The sequence below is a fragment of the Gopherus flavomarginatus genome, chromosome 3, assembly GCF_025201925.1.
Source record: "Gopherus flavomarginatus isolate rGopFla2 chromosome 3, rGopFla2.mat.asm, whole genome shotgun sequence".
In the NCBI taxonomy this organism is placed as follows: Eukaryota; Metazoa; Chordata; order Testudines; family Testudinidae; genus Gopherus; species Gopherus flavomarginatus.
Window position 1 is genome coordinate 149,118,303 of NC_066619.1, and position 17,463 is coordinate 149,135,765.

The 17,463-nt window shown below is 47.3% G+C and overlaps 1 protein-coding gene across 12 annotated transcripts in view; it reads right to left on the bottom strand.

Moving 5' to 3' along the window:
• The window catches only part of EPHA5 (EPH receptor A5), a 420,893-nt gene that overhangs the window by 345,859 nt on the left and 57,571 nt on the right, over positions 1-17,463 (bottom strand). For all 12 annotated transcript variants that reach the window (XR_007773661.1, XM_050948232.1, XM_050948231.1 and 9 more), the window contains exon 3: positions 1,572-2,235. Coding sequence is in view for 11 of the 12 variants with exons in the window: in XM_050948232.1 (XP_050804189.1) it covers positions 1,572-2,235 (664 nt within the window). In the remaining variant the exon portion in view is untranslated. The remainder of the gene's footprint in view (positions 1-1,571; positions 2,236-17,463) is intronic.

Consider the following 17,463-nt stretch of genomic DNA (forward strand, 5'->3'; position numbering starts at 1 on the left):
TAAAGCTCAGGCCCAGATCCTCTGAGATATTTAGGCACCAAACTCCCTTTGGGTTCAATAGGAGTTGGGCACCTACATACCTGTGAGGATCTGGGCCCCAGGATCCCAAATGCCTCTGACTTGCAAGGGAATTAAGAATTTAGAACTACACCCAAGAGTTGACAGATTAACTGTAACAGTATAGTTAAAGCAGTGCCACCTACTTACTGTGACACAGTTTTGCACAGTTTTGCACAAGGCAATTTTGCAACAAAAAAAACTTCAAAAACAGACTCCAAAGAGAGACTGCTGAACTCAAATTAATATGCAAATTAGATACAATTAGCTCAGGCCTAAACAGAGACTGGGAATGGTTGGGTCATTACACTAATTGAATCTATTTCCCTATGTTAAGTTCTCCTCACACCTTCTATCGGTCATCTTAATTATCACTTCAAAAGTTTTTTTTTTCTCCTGCTGATGATAGCTCATCTCAATTAATTAGACTCTTCCTGTTGGTATGCATACTTCCACCTTTTCATGTTCTCTGTATGTATAAATATCTCCTGTCTCTGTGTTCCATTCTGTGCATCCGAAGAAGTGAGCTGTAGCTCATGAAAGCTCATGCTGAAATAAATTTGTTAGTCTCTAAGGTGCCACAAGTACTCCTGTTCTTTTGGCATAGAAGTGTTCATTCTGGCATAGCTATTCTCCTACAGGAAGGGGCACCATCATACTAATACTGTTCTACTGCACCCACATGAGAGGTTACCCTGGTCTACTGCCTCTCTGTGGCCCTGGCCAGCTTTCCAAGGCAAGTGACGAGTTTTCGGTTTATTTAAAGTCCGTGGCTGTTAGTCTGGATAATCTTCATGGCTGCTGCTGACGAGAGCAGCCTGGAAAGAGCCAATAAAGCAAAGCAGAACAGAGCAGCGGCTCTGGCAGCCAATGGAGCAGTGAGTGCAGGAGGGGAGGGGAATCGGCGGCTCAGTAACCAGCGGAAGTGCCCAGCTGCTCTGGGTTACCATCACGTGGTGCCCAATCAGTGCTTGCTATCTTGGGGCCATGTATGTTCAGCAGGCCGGCAGGTTCTTGCCAGTATGTCGGCTACATTCCCTTGCCTGCAGCAATCAAGATTTCCTCCATTTTGGCTGGTGCTGCTTGGTTCCTCCTGTGCCAAATGCTTCCAAGCAGTTGTCCAGAAGGGAGAAAACAAACCTTTAAACATTTTATCATTCGAAAATGCCAACGTTCAAAATATAGAAACATTTTATCATCCAAAAATGCCAAAGTTATATATATATATTATAATGAGCCAGATTCTGATCCCCTCATTCACACTTAATAGCACATTACGCCACAAGTACCACCACTGGGCAGATTCTCAATGCTCTGGAAGTGGAAAGAGCCTTTAACGAGGAGTAAATTACAGCCTCTTTCCACGGCTCTGGTGAATGAGAACCAGGTCCATTGACTTCTGTGAGACTATCTATGGCATATGGTACTGTGCAGCATGAAGGAGCATACCCGAACATAGCCCAAGATGTGTGTCATGCAAAACCAGAGCACTGGTTTCCCTTGCAAATTCTTACCTTGACAGGTGCTGTTCTTCTCTTCGTACCCTGCCTTACACATGCATTTTCCAATGGGCACCAGCCATTCCCCTTCGGCACTGCAGTGCATCTTTGGAGGCTCATCGGTCACAGAGTGGTTCACACACGAGCCAGACACTTCCAGCAGCTGGGAGGAATCTGCCCCAGTGATGGTGTCGGGAAAGAGGGCCAGGTTACGGATAACGGAAGGGCACTTTTTGTAATACACTCGCACGGACACCAGGGCGATGCAGGCACCTACATCCTGGAAAGCCAAGTAAAATCCCTTTTTGGTCAGAGGCCCAACATCTCTGACCTCAGTGTTCAGCTTCATGACTCGGTCTCCAAGGTCAAGCTCTGTGAAGCTCTCATCTGCGGCAATGGTGTCGATCTTGATGTACTGGTTTTCTTTGATGTTCCTCCCGTCTTCGTCATCCGATTCAAAGTAATACACATTGAAAGTCTCTTTGCAAGTCCCGAGTCCTCCTGGAAGACTGTTACAGTCCCTCAGAGTGAACTTGAGTTCAATAAAGATGCGGGAGGCTCCTTCATTGGAGATCCAGCTAGTCAGAAGCCAGTTGTTCTGATTCTGTTCCATTACTTTGCACACTTGATATGTGTGTATTGGAGCATAATTTTCATCCACCTCACCAATTTCTTCCCACTGTGCAAAAAGAGAGAGGATTACTTAAAAAAAAAACAAACAAAAAAAAGCAAGCAAGCCACAAATCTCTAAAAATCTTAACTTTCTTGCAAGAGAGCTGTACGGCTGGAAGAAATGAGAATGTTAAAATGACAGAGATTTCAATACCCGAGGCCTGACCCAATGCCTCATGAAGCCAGAGGAAAGATTCCTACTGAACATAAAGGCCACTGAGGGCATGGCTATACTTGCAGATGTAGAGTGTTTTGAGTTAAACCAACCTTCATAGAGCGCACTAGGGAAAGCACTGCAGTCTGTCCACACTGACAGCTACAAGCGCACCGGTGTGGCCACATTTGCAGCACTTACAGTGGCCAGAGAAAGCAGTGCATGGTGGTAGCTATCCCAGCATGCAAGTGGCTGCAGTGTGCTTTTCAAATGGGGGTGGGATGGGGTGGAGTGTGACAGGGAGTGTGTTGTGTGTATGTAGGGCGAGAGAGAGTAGGTTTTGGGGGAGCTGAGAGCATGTCAGCATGCTGTCTTGTAAATTCAGACAGCAGCAGATCCCCCATCACCCCCCACCTCTCTGTCTCTTACACACAGCATTCCACAGTCATGGTTTGCTTTGATATCCACATTCCTGCAGCAATTCCAAAACAATAACAAGAGTGGCCACTTGATTTCAGGGGATTATAGGACCAGGGCCGTCCTTAGGATTTATGGTGCCCTAGGTGAGATTATTAAACTGGTGCCCCCGTGCCTGTCTTGCTCTTAGCAAGACAAACATAAGCTTACAGTACTGGAAAACTTGCCACATGCATGTTATTAAAACCAGTTTAACTTAATTAAGCACACTGTAATGCTGATGGACTAGCACTAAAGAAGTAACACTATAGAAAAAATTCTGATTTGACAGAATGATGCAAATAATATCATTTTTTTAAATTTGTCAACATTTTATTGGAAATTTCTATGAAGAGGTATTGAAACAAGGATTAGTTTTTAATTAAAAGCAATCTTTCTGGCTTTTTTTGGCTGCAAAATCAGTAATAATATCATCATATGACAAAGACAAAGTGATGTCTTGTTCGATTGCAAGAATAGCAACACCAGTCAAGTGTTCCTGATTCATTGTAGAGCGGAGATAGTTTTTAATGAGCTGTAGTTTTGAAAAACTCCGTTCTCCTGATGCTACTGTTACAGGAATTGTTAGTAGAATACGAGTGGCAATGTACACATTAGGATATATGTCAACAAGTTTGCTGGTATGAATAAACTGTACAATGTCCATTATCGATTTTGCATGTGGCAACAACTCAATTTTTCGTACAGTTTCAAGTCCATTTAAATCAAAACGATCACCATGCTTCAGGAGGCTCTTTAGGTCAGGGGTCCCCAACGCGGTGCCCCCAGGGGCCTCTCAGTGCACCCACGTACTGGCCAGAGGACGAGCATCTGCCGAAATGCCGCCAAAATTCGGCATCATTTCGGCAGATGCTTGTCCGCCACCATGGTCCTTCATCTGGCGCCCGCCAGACGAAAAAGGTTGGGGACCACTGCTCTAGGCTCTTCACTTTGTCATTAGTTGCTCTTGTTTTCCTATTTCGTTGAATTTAGTCCTGTCAGCCCGCTGCCAGCTGAGTGAATGGAACCCCAGGCCGACAGTGGGTTGAGTGGCTCAGCCGGGATCTCAGCCACCGGCCTGCTCAGCCGCTGCCAGCCTGGGGTTCCTTGGGGGTCCCCAGGCCAGCAGTGGGTGCTGAGTGGGGCCAGCAGCCGGGACTCTGGGTGCCAATGGGGCAGCAGCCGGAATCCCAGAGCAGTGGCGGGCTGAGCTGCTCAGCTTGCCGCTGAGTGCCAACAAAAATCAGCTCGCGTGCCACCTTTGGCACGTGTGCCACCGGTTGCCGACCCCTGCTCTATACATTAGTAAGGAGATGAACATATTACAGTTGTGAGAGGGCTCTATTTAGCAGTAACAGGGCTATAGAAAAGTCAGTCAACATTTTTTGTTTCTCTGATGGAAACTGGCCCACTCCCTTCCCCATGCCAAACTTGTCACAAATAATTGTCAACAACTTAATTTTCTGTTTTTGGCTAAGATATTGATTTTTTTTTAAAAAAAAATTGAAATTGAATTCAGGATTGTTAGCAAACATTTTTGGCAAACAAAGTTGTTAAATGACACTTTAAATGGCAACACAGTACTGCTTTCGTGCTTGGCTCACCCCCCAGCCTGCTGGTCCAACAGCTGCAGTAGAGGAGGAGATAGGTGGAAAACTGCAGGACCCCAAAATCCACCTCTTGGGGTGCAGAGTGGCAACAGCAGCAGCAAACCCTCAGGTCTGATCACACGCCAATGGGCACCACCGCCAGCCCAGTGGACCATGGTGAAGTTAGCACAGCATCTGATCTCAGGGACGTGGCATCCATGGAGCCACAGCAGCTCATCCTGCCCTGTACAGCTCCCCCCAGATGAGATGGATCAGTGCTAGCCCAGGGGAGAGATGCACTCCCCAGCTAGGGTGATCAGATCCAGATGTCCTGATTTTATAGGGCCAGTCCTGATATTTGGGACGTTGTCTTATATAGGCACCAATTACCCCTATCTAGGGTGATCAGACAGCAAGTGTGAAAAATCAGGATGGGGGCGGGGGGGAATAGGAGCCTATATAAGAAAAAAACCCAAAAACTGGGACTGACTCTATAAAAGTGGGACATCTGCTCACCCTACCCCAAGCACCTGTCCTGATTTTTCGCACATGCTATCTGGCTATCCCCAGTCCAGCCCTGTGTGACATTCCAATCCTGGCTGCCTGCCGAGGAAGTGAGTTACTTTCACTTTCATTCCTCAGCAGGCAGCCAGCCAGCCTCCCCTCCCCCCAGCACCTCACCCAACCCAGCCCTGACGGAGGGGAGGGGGAAGAGAGGGGTGAAGAATGGACTTTATGGGGGACAACAAAGGATATTGCCAGAGCTGCAGAGCCTGCCTCACCTCAAGCCAGGGGAAAGAGTCACAATCACAGGTGATTTCCTTCCCCCACCCCTTCCCAGAGACACCAGCAGCCAATCCCCTCCCTCAGACTGTGCTGCATTCGGCTCTTTCTGGGACCCAGCAGCCCTGCTCTTACATGCTCCACTGCTTCCCATCTGTTCAAGCTCTCGCAGAGCAGTGCCCCCAGACCTAGTGGTGCCCTAGGCAGCTGCCTATTCTGCCTATGGCTAAGGACGGCCCTGTATAGGACGTTTCTGGAGGCCAATCAGAGCACAGTAATGCAACACCCATTCACACTGTTGCCCAGGCGTTTCTCTCGACGCTCACCAAGTGTGATGCTGCTTGCCGAGGTGGATTATCAGGAGCACTCTAGCCATGGAGTCAGAGCACTCTAAGTGACTTGCCAGTGTGGACGGTTGGTGAGTTAAGGTGACTGGGGCTGCTTTAATGTGCTCTAACTCGCAAAGGTAGCCAAGCCCTGAGTAACGCCTTCCGTTTGGAAACATGTGAGATCTGGTCAAAAATTCTTTTTTTACTGTCGCTTTTGTTAAGTATTGGTTTGTTAAGCAACCGCACTAAAAGAGTTGCAGTATTTAAGGCAAGACTATGGCCATGGCTACACTAGAGAGTTGCAGCGCTGGTGAGGGGGTTACAGCACTGCAACTTAGGATGTGGCCACACTTGCAAAGCACGGCCAGCGCTGCAACTCCCTGGTTGCAGCATTGGCTGTACACCCGGTCGAGCCTCGGGTGTAGGGATTCCAGCGCTGGTCAGCAAGTGTGGACGCCCACCAGCGCTTTTATTGACCTCCGGGGTATAAGGAGGTATCCCAGCATACCTTAGAAGCCTCTCTGGTAATCATGCACACTCCACTGCCCTGCGTTCAGCTGACCCCACCTTTAAATGCCCCGGGAATTTTAAAAATCCCCTTCCTGTTTGCTCAGCCAAGTGTGGAGTGCAATCAATCAATCAATCGATCAGCGAACATGCCTCCACGCCCCAGACAAGCCCCAGTATGGAACAGTTCCGAGCTGCAGGACCTCATCAGTGTTTGGGGTGAGGAAGCTGTGCAAGCACAGCTGCGCTCCAGCCGGAGAAATTATAATACCTATGGGCAGATATCACAGTCCTTGCTGAGAAGGGGCCATGAACGGGATGCGTTGCAGTGCAGGGTCAAAATAAAAGAGCTGAGGAGTGCCTATTGCAAAGCCCGTGAGGGAAATCGCCGCTCAGGAGCTGCCCCCACGACCTGCCGTTTTTACAAGGAGCTGGATGCCATACTTGGGTGTGACCCCACTGCCAATCCTAGGAGCACGATGGAGAGTTCAGAGCAGGGAGAAGTGGGGGAGGGTGTAGAGGAAGCCGACAGTGAGGCTACAGGGGTGGAGGGAGACACCCCGGAGTCCCAGGAGGCATGCAGCGAGGAGCTCTTCTCAAGCCAGGAGGAGGCTAGCCAGTCGCAGCAGCGAGAAGTTGCTGGTGAGGAAGAAGCTGAGGAGCATGCTCGGGGTAAGCAGATTTTTATGTTTTGGGAGAGGAGGGTTGGGGTTATGGTTGCCTGCATGCATGCCTAAACGTGGAATAGCCCATTGATTTGCTCTATCACGTCTCTGTAATCTGCCTCGGTAATCTCTTGAAAAGTTGCAGCCAGAGCATGGGCAATGTGCTTTCGCAAGTTTATAGGGAGAGCCACCGTGGTCCTTGTCCCGGTCAGGCTAACTCGTCCGATCCACTGTGCAGCAAGGGGTGAGGGGACCACGGCTGCACACAGGCAAGCTGCATAGGGGCCAGGGCGGAATCCACATTGCTGTAGAAGACCCTCCCTCTCTTCCCAGGTAACACGCAGCAGTGATATATCTGGCAGTAGGAAACCCTGTTGAGAATTTAGGGATACTTGAGTGCAGGGCGCCAGGTTCGCGGTCCCCCCCCAGCCCTGCTGTGCGTTCCGGTCTCCCCACCCCCTTCTAGCACGTAGCCAGCCCCGCGGTGCACTCCGGTCTCCACCCCCCCTTTCCAGCAGGCAGCCAGCCCCACGGTGCGTTTCCCACCCCCTCACCAGCAGGCCGGCATTTACGCGGACCGCCCCTCCCACCAGCAGCTCGCCACCTTCCTGTTCACTACTGTCCCCTGTGCAGGACACCAGCTACCTCCTGTACCCAGTGCAGATAAACCCCAGGGACCCATCGGTCAATTCCCCCTCCCAGGTGCAGTCGGGGCAGAAACACTAACCCCATTGCTCGCCATGCCTTCGCTTCCCTGGCCTCTCTGTGTTATGTTAGGTATGTGGAAAGGATGCTACAAAAAGTCTAAAAACTCCTTCACTGTGTGATAATAAACAATGTAGCCTCTGTGTATTACATGTTTCTATCTATGTTTTTTTTAGTGACCTTGACTAATGCAGCCGGATCACCGGCCTCACGTCGCTTGCAGAACTTGAGAAAAAATCCGCGAAAATCCAAAGAAGAATTGATCAAAGCAGTTATGATTCACTACAACAGAGAAAGTAGGAAGACACAGGAATGGAGAGAGAAAATGTATGAGGGGAGGCAAACAGAAAGCAGGAGAAAGGAATTGGTTACCAAAAAAACCTCAAAACACCTGATAAGCCTCCTGGCTCGCCGAACTGACTCTTTCGAGTCTCTCGTAGCCATGCAGGCAGATCTGTACCATGGTAACCCACACTCCGCCCAAAGCTCTCTTTCTTGTTCCCCAGTATTTGCACAAAACACCTTTCTCCAGCAACCAGTTTCTTATTACCCCCAGCTACGCCCAACACCTGTACGATCACCTACCAGCCCTGATAACTACAATTCTTACCCTGTGCACTCCACCCCCATTAATCTGCAGCATAGTAATCCTGAAGTGCAGCAGATATTGAACAGTAATCCAAACAGGACATATTCAAACCTCTGAATGTACAGTCCACCACCCTAACCCCCCTGGCCTTTTATGTACTGTACTTTGAATAAAGGATTTTATGGCTTTTACAATACGTTTTATTATTGCAGGAAGTGGTAAATATTGTACCCCAAGGTAGAAAGGAGCACAGCAAAGGCACCAAACATTACTGTTGGCTCTCAGCATCAAATTGCTCCCTTAAGGCATCCCTAATCCTTGAAGCCCTTTCCTGAGCCTCTCTAGTAGCCCTGCTCTCTGGCTGTGCAAATTCATCCTCTAGGCGTCGAACCTCGGAGGTCCATTCCTCACTGAATCTTTCACCCTTCCCTTCACAAATATTATGGAGGGTACAGCACGCGGATATAATAGCGGAGATGCTGCTTTCCCCCAAATCTAGCTTCCCATAAAGACACCTCCAGCGCCCTTTCAAACGGCCAAAAGCACACTCCACAGTCATTCTGCACCGGCTCAGCCTGTAGTTGAACCGGTCCTTGCTCCTGTCAAGCTTCCCTGTATATGGTTTCATGAGCCAAGGCATTAAGGGGTAAGCGGGGTCTCCAAGGATCACAGTGGACATTTTGACATCCCCTACTGTGATCTTGCGGTCTGGGAAAAAAGTCCCGGCCCTCAGCTTCCTGAACAGGGCACTGTTCTGAAAGATGCATGCCTCATGCACCTTTCCAGGCCATCCTGAGTAAATGTCAGTGAAACGCCCACGGTGATCCACAAGCGCTTGCAGAACCACGGAGAAATACCCCTTGCGATTAACGTACTCTGATGCCAGGTGGGGTGGTGCCAGAATAGGAATATGCGTCCCATCTATTGCCCCTCCACAGTTAGGGAAACCCATTTGTGCAAAGCCATCCACAATGTCCTGCACGTTCCCCAGAGTCACAGTTCTTCTTAGCAGGGTGCGATTAATGGCTGTGCAAACTTGCATCAGCACCATTCCAACGGTGGACTTTCCCACTCCAAACTGGTTCGCCACCGATCGGTAGCTGTCTGGAGTTGCCAGCTTCCAGATTGCAATAGCCACCCACTTCTCCACTGGCAGGACAGCTCTCAATCTCGTGTCCCTGCGCCGCAGGGTAGGGGCGAGCTCAGCACACAGTCCCATGAAAGTGGCTTTTCTCATCCGAAAGTTCTGCAGCCACTGCTCGTCATCCCATGCTTGCAGGACGATGTGATCCCACCACTGAGTGCTGGTTTCCCGAGCCCAAAGGCGCCGTTCCACGGTGCTAAGCACGTCTGTTACTGCCACAAGCAATTGAGTGTCTTGAGCGTCAGGCGTTTCAATATCATCGTCTGACTCCTCACTGTCACTTTGCAGCTGAAGGAATAGCTCCACTGCCATGCGTGATGTGCTGGCAACATTCATCAGCAAGGTCCTCAGCAGCTCAGGCTCCATTTGTAACAAAAATCTCATAAATCGGGCTGCAGACTCACAATGCCGCCAAACTGCTCGGAATGTGTAGCAAAGCACCATGGGGCGTTGGAACAGGAAGCGGAAAGACCCGCACACTTCCTTCCCCTTCCCACAAGCCACAGCGCCAAAATGGGACGAGGTGCTCTGTGGGATAGCTGCCCACAATGCACCACTCCCAACAGCGCTGCAAGTGCTGCAAATGTGGCCACATTGCAGCGTTGGTAGCTGTCAGTGTGGCCACACTGCAGCGCTGGCCCTACACAGCTGTACGAACACAGCTGTAACTACCAGCGCTGCAAAACTGTAAGTGTAGACATGGCCTCAGGCTTGCTCTATGCAGCCAGGCAGTGGAGTGAAGGTGTATAAGGGTCCCCCATTTATTCACTGCATGATCCCACAGCATCACTGACCAGGGCACAGGAAGAATAGCGGATTCCTCAGGGCCACTCTTCCCCTCCGTACAGGTGGGCAGGGAATGGGCAGAGAGGGGCATGGAATATGGGGGGCTTTGGCAAGTCAGAGCAAAGAGAGAAGGAATCTGCTATCAATATAAAGCCATAGCCGATTACTTCCCCTAGAGCGAAACAGGATGAATTGTGAACACTGGACTACTCCAGGGATTGTGAACTATACATTGCTTCTTATGCAGGACACCGGGTGTAGTCACAATCAAGCCATTAATGAGGATTGTCTAGCAACATTTCTGATTTCAAATTATTTTTAAATGTATCACTTTGAAGGAATGTTAGTCAACTGCACAGCTGCAAGCAGCACAGAGATAGCACCTAGAATAACACTCTGCAATGCTGAAATCTGCTTTCCGCTAGCATCCAAGTTCTCTCTGCTTTTCGCAACTGTGAAGTGTCACATTTAAAGACCCGATCAATCCACTAAGTGATACAGTGTTGCAGACAAGAGCCTTCGAAGAGCTAACGATGTTTTCAGTGTTGCTCATTTCTCCTACTTTTGATCTGTTCACCTGGAAGGATCTAATGCCTAAGATCTCTTTCATCTACTCTCAGGTTTGTTCAGTTTTGATGTTTGCTTCTGATTATATTGGCCAATGCCTCATTTCAAGACATCAAAGTACATAGAGTATAATGGGAACATGAGGCAGACCCCGGTAACAAGTAATAGCCACATCCTGGGCTGAATACACTCTAAGATGAAAGGCCTGTTTATAGCAAATATTGTCTGAAGTCTTCAGCATCAGGTATTATTTCAGGGCAGAGGAGACAGAAACCACCCTCAAGTTAGTATCATCAGGCTGATTTTTTTCATGAAATTTTTGACACACATTTCAAATGAAAGAGAAGGAAATACATGACAGGAAAACACAACGGGCTGCCAGACTGCTGAAAGAAGAAGCTGTAGAAAGAAGAAGCCTTTTGTCCCTTCCGTCCACCACTCCCTCCCTGGCTATGTCTATGCAGCAGTCTAGTGAGCGAGTACAGCAGGTGTGGACAGACCCGAACTGGCTTTAATCCAGCTAGATGAAAGTTAGGTTGGGTAATAACAGCTGCGAAGCCCACCTGGGCCCCTGAGTACATCACTGAGCGGTCTCTGCCCATGCTGGAGTCACACTTCCCAACTGCAGTATAGACATACCCACTCTTGCTCCACTTTCTCTTCTTGTTCGTTCTGGCCTTCCCCTCACCTCCTGGCCCCGCTCCCTCCCTACCAGTTGACAGTCTCCCCTAGAATCAGGGGGATTTATTTTGGGTTACACTGTGTGTCAGAACCGATCTGGGAGGAAAGGCTGGAACACTGACAATGTGAACAATGAGCTTGCTTCACCCTTCTGGGCACATGGAGCTGCAAACTGGGGCCCTCTGTCCTGGTGAGGGTGTGGCTGTCATGACACAATCAAATCTACTCTTACAGGGCCAGCATCAGCCCCTTTTCTCTCAGTGCATGGCACCTCACTCTGGAAGCAGCCCCCTAAATAAGGCCTCTATGTGACAAAGCCTTACACATGTAAGATTCCAGAAGACTGGAAAAGGGCAAATATAGTGCCCATCTATAAAAAGGGAAATAAAAACAACCCAGGAAACTACAGACCAGTTAGTTTAACTTCTGTGCCAGGGAAGATAATGGAGCAGGTAATTAAAGAAATCATCTGCAAACATTTGGAAGGTGGTAAGGTGATAGGGAATAGCCAACATGGATTTGTAAAGAACAAATCGTGTCAAACTAATCTGATAGCGTTCTTTGATAGGATAACGAGCCTTGTGGATAAGGGAGAAGTGGTGGATGTTATATACCTAGACTTTAGTAAGGCATTTGATATGGTCTCGCATGATATTCTTATAGATAAACTAGGAAAGTACAATTTAGATGGGGCTACTATACGATGGGTGCATAACTGGCTGGATAACCGTACTCAAGAGAGTAGTTATTAATGGCTCCCAATCCTGCTGGAAAGGTATAACAAGTGGGGTCCGGCAGGGGTCTGTTTTGGGACTGGCTCTGTTCAATACCTTCATCAACGATTTAGATGTTGGCATAGAAAGTACGCTTATTAAGTTTGCGGACGATACCAAACTGGGAGGGATTGCAACTGCTTTGGAGGACAGGGTCAAAATTCAAAATGATCTGAACAAATTGGAGAAATGGTCTGAGGTAAACAGGATGAAGTTCAATAAAGATAAATGCAAAGTACTCCACTTAGGAAGGAACAATCAGTTTCACACATACAGAATGGGAAGAGACTGTCTAGGAAGGAGTATGGCAGAAAGGGATCTAGGAGTCATAGTGGACCACAAGCTTAATATGAGTCAACAGTGTGATACTGTTGCAAAAAAAGCAAACGTGATTCTGGGATGCATTAACAGGTGTGTTGTAAACAAGACACGAGAAGTCATTCTTTCGCTTTACTCTGCGCTGGTTAGGCCTCAACTGGAGTATTGTGTCCAGTTTTGGGCACCGCATTTCAAGAAAGATGTGGAGAAACTGGAGAGGGTCCAGAGAAGAGCAACAAGAATGATTAAAGGTCTTGAGAACATGACCTATGAAGGAAGGCTGAAGGAATTGGGTTTGTTTAGTTTGGAAAAGAGAAGACTGAGAGGGGACATGATAGCAGTTTTCAGGTATCTAAAAGGATGTCATCAGGAGAAGGGAGAAAACTTGTTCACCTTAGCCTCCAATGATAGAACAAGAAGCAATGGGCTTAAACTGCAGCAAGAGAGATTTAGGTTGGACATTAGGAAAAAGTTCCTAACTGTCAGGGTAGTTAAACACTGGAATAGATTGCCTAGAGAAGTTGTGGAATCTCCATCTCTGGAGATATTTAAGAGTAGGTTAGATAAATGTCTATTAGGGATGGTCTAGACAGTATTTGGTCCTGCCATGAGGGCAGGGGACTGGACTCGATGACCTCTCGAGGTCCCTTCCAGTCCTAGAGTCTATGAGTCTATGCTCACTGAAGCTGGGGATGCAGTGATGCCTAGGGGCTAGTGCACTAGACTGGGACTTAGAAGACCTACGTTCTATTCACAGCTCTGCCAGTGACCTTGGATAAGCTTCTTTGTGCCTCAGGATGCCCTTTTCCCGGAGGTGCACTAGTTCGGACCTCCTTTGTGAAGCATAAACTTGGAGAACTACTGATAAAAAGTGGTAGAGAAGAGCAAGGCATTTTACTTCAGTGGATGCGTGGTAGAGGCCAGAATATTATATTTAGAGAGCATCTGACCCTCCATATCATTTGCTCCAAGTAATTACACTTTGCTGCAGTTGACCGTTACACCATCTGACAATTTCTAACAATTGCTCTACTTCAGGGCTCGGCACCTTTCAGAAGTGCTGTGCTGAGTCTTCATGTATTCACTCTAATTTAAGGTTTTGCGTGCCGGTAATACATTTTAACGTTTTTAGAAAGTCTCTTTCTATAAGTCTATAATATATAACTGAACTATTGTTGTATGTAAAGTAAATAAGGTTTTTAAAATGTTTAAGAAGCTTCAATTAAATTAAAATGCAGAGCCCCCCTGGACTGGTGGCCAGGACCCGGGCAGTGTGAGTGCCACTGAAAATCAGCTTGCTTGCTGCCTTCGGCACACATGCCGCAGGTTGCCTGCCCCTGCTTTACTTAAAGGAGTGTTGAAAATTTGCAGAATGATGTTGCTTATTGTCTATCTGCACAAGACTGGTGTTCAGAAAACCCAAGTCTCAGACTTTCTGCTGTTGCGAAATTAAGCTGATTTTCGTAACACAAATCTAGAATTTATGGTTATGGGAATATACAGAAATAGAAGGCTCATTTGTTTAGATTTTAAAATTAAATCCAGCAATATTTCCTGTTTCCTCCACATGCTAAAACAACATAAGACAGCAGATACAAGTAGAAATAGATTAATTGAGCCAGATTCTGATCTCAGTTGCAGCAAAGTAAATGGAGCATAACTCCATTGGCTGCAGTCAGGATATGCCAATTTACAGCATTGCAGCTGAGATCAGAATCTGTGGCATCAGTCCCACCTGCCATCAAAAATAGAGCTGTCATCAGAGATGGAAAGGAAAGGGAAGTGCTAATGAGTTAAGGCTGCTTATCTCTGTACATCCACAAGGGAAAAGCATTCAGATCTTATCAAGGCCTCCCACCTTTCACACTCCACTCTGTCCTGCCATTTAATCTGATCTTCTTTGTTCCTATCTTCATGGAGGAGAGCACCTTTTATTTCTCCTCTGATCTGGTGAACCATGTTCTTTTTTTGTTGTTTTTGTTACTCTGGAGATTCTAATCAATCTGTTCCTGTTCTGATTCTTACATCCATCCCTGAAAAAGCGTAAGGGGCTAATCACCATCTTTTCAGCCTGGTCTTGACTTTCTTGATTAATATTTTAGACATTACACAAAGCATTTCAAACAGCAAAGGAATAAACACAAACTAGAAGCCCTAGCTGTTGAAATATGTGCCGTAATGGTTCATGAAAAGGAAAACTTGCCACATTAATATGACAACATCTAGCTGAACGTATTTGCATGAAAAAAATTAAGTACAGCAGAACTGAAAAATTGCATTACGCATTTTAATTCCTCTCTGCAGCACACATTTTTGAGATATAAATCAATGCTATCTGCAGGATTCAAACAAAAATGCAACATTAATTTGGTGCTAAATGTTTCTTCTAAGTCTTTAATAGCCTTAAGAAGGAAAACACAAACACACTTCAGTGGCCTCATGTTAAATCGTTTATAGAAGGCCTGTTTCTGAATGCGAAATGTTCAGTAGGCTTCAGCTAGTGAGTCAACAGAAGCTAGAGTTGCCTTTTCCTCTATCACTACGGGGACATTCAGTTCACACAGACTGCCAAGGAAAAGGCCAAAAGAAACCATGGATCCAAGTCAGAATACAATCCGAAGAGTTCGGGACTGTTCACCCTCCTGTTGAAGTGCTAATGTTAAACTACATACACAAACAGGCAATACCTCTTTCAGTCAGTGCCATTTCAGGAGTCACCACTTGATGATGCACTCCTACAGGTTGTTACTTTAAAAAAAAAAATTACAGAGTGAGAGAAGGGTTCAAAATTTCAGTTACAACAAGAATAGGATCACGAGAAACTTAGACACTGGTCTCTTAGGTTCTCCATTTAAAACTATCAAGGGGCACATGGCACTACTCCATATTGCTTGATGGTGATAAGTGAGAAGCTAAAATAAGAACCTGAAACATGTTACCACTGTCGGGGGAGGGGTGCCATACAAGCATCAAGGACAATAAGATGAGACAGGGGATCTCAAACTTTTTCAGAGTATGGACCACATCCCCGTAGATAGCTCTCCTCCTATGGGCTATCTTATGAACCACTGCCCTCCCACTGGTGACCGCACAAATCTTCCCCATTGATTACCTCCCCTCCCCTCCCACTGGCTTCTTCATGGACCACCTAAATTCCCATGTGGTGATTAATGTGGCCACCCAGTGACTTGCTTACATGGAAACGTAATATTAGGGAAGTACTGATGTATTTCAAACTGAGTCTTAAGAGATCAGGATTTAATCCGTTTGGAAAAATAATTCGCTGCATTGTCTCTATTCCCACTTCATTTTCTCCCCCTCTCCCATCCATTCTGTCCATCTCTCTCTCACCCTGCCCTTATGCACACATTACTTTGTCACTTGGTCCCTCTCCCCTAGCCCGCATCCTTCCCTGATGCATGGTTCCCTCCCACTTTGGGCATTCCATTTCCATGGACGGGTCTGCTTCCACTCCCACCCCATCCTGCTGGCTCTCAGTCACAGGCCTGGGGTGCAGCCTGCCTTAAACACGAAAGGGCTAATAAATTATTATTTTTCCATATGTTGGTACATACCCAGAGTTACAGTTTCCTCCCAAACTGCAACACACACCATGAGAAAACCTCACATATATCAGGACAATATTCTCAGCCATCCAGTTATCATATACTCCCCCATAGAAACCAAAGGCATCCCATATAACCCATCAGATTCCTCCCTAAAGCCAACCTCCAGCTCCCTCTGAGCCTTGCAACCTGCTTGGAAGGCTAACACACAGAAAGAGCTCTGCTAATTTACAACCAAGCAGCTGCAGCTGGATCACTTCCATCAATCTCAGATACTGGCTGACATGGACCACTGCTCTGATCTGGTAAAGCAATTACTATGTTCCTAGGCTCCCACTGCCCTCCCTTTGCACCGTGTATACTCAGTTAACTGTGCCAGCAGCAATCCTGAAGCTGTTCTTGATCATCCATGGTAAGTGCCCTCACCTCCACCAGAGATCTGTGGGGTTGGAGCCCCATAGGATGTAGGGTGCAGGGTGGGTTGGAGCAGGGCACCACACATTCCTCTCCCCATTGTCCCTTGCTGACCCTGAGGATATCCGAGTCATGATTGAGTTGGGAGTGGTTCCACTCTCTGCGGCTGATACATCACTGCATCCATCAAGCTCATAAAGGGGCCACAAGGAATAAGGAGCATAGGGATGACAACGAGAGGCCAGTTCTGCACATGCCAGCTTGGGGCTCTCCTTTCCTACAGGTCCCTGAGATCTAACCTCTCCCACCCAACCCCATCTTCTCCTGCCTAAGAGGGAACAGCTGCTTACAAAGGAAGCTCCATGGGAACTTCTGCACCCCAGGCACTCCTGAGGTTCTCTCCATTGCAAAGGAGGATCCAGTCCAGGCTCACATCCTTTGCTTTGAACATTTGAAAGCCACAGAGATAACGCACATGTTCATATCCACCCTAGAATGAGGCAAATTCTGCCCTGAGTTATAGCAATGTAGCCACAGTGACTCCAGAGAGCTTGCACTGATGCAAAGAGAGCAGAATGTGGGTAATTGTGAATTCCCTCACTTGAGACAAACAGAAAACCCATTCCCTCCCCATACTTCTGCGCTTTCAGGCATATAAAGTAGGGCAATCTCTATCATTTCCTTAGGAGCTGGCTACTGATCAATAGCCTCCAGCTCAACACGAGCAAGAGGCAAACACTACTTCCTAGCGCAGAACTTCTCTCAGGCAAGTATCAGAGGGGTAGCCGTGTTAGTCTGGATCTGTAAAAGCAGCAAAGAATCCTGTGGCACCTTATAGACTAACAGAAGTTTTGGAGCATGAGCTTTCGTGGGTGAATACCCACTTCATCAGATGCATGTGGTGGAAATTTCCAGGGGCAGGTATATATATGCAGGCAAGCTAGAGATAAAATCAGTTTCTCCTCCCTTGGTTTTCACACCTCAACTGCTAGAACAGGGCCTCATCCTCCCTGATTGAACTACCTCATTATCTCTAGCTTGACTGCATATATATACCTGCCCCTGGAAATTTCCACCACATGCATCTGATGAAGTGGGTATTCACCCACGAAAGCTCATGCTCCAAAACGTCCGTTAGTCTATAAGGTGCCACAGGATTCTTTGCTGCTTCTCTCAGGCAAACTGCTCCTTTCCCCTTTGGGATCGGGA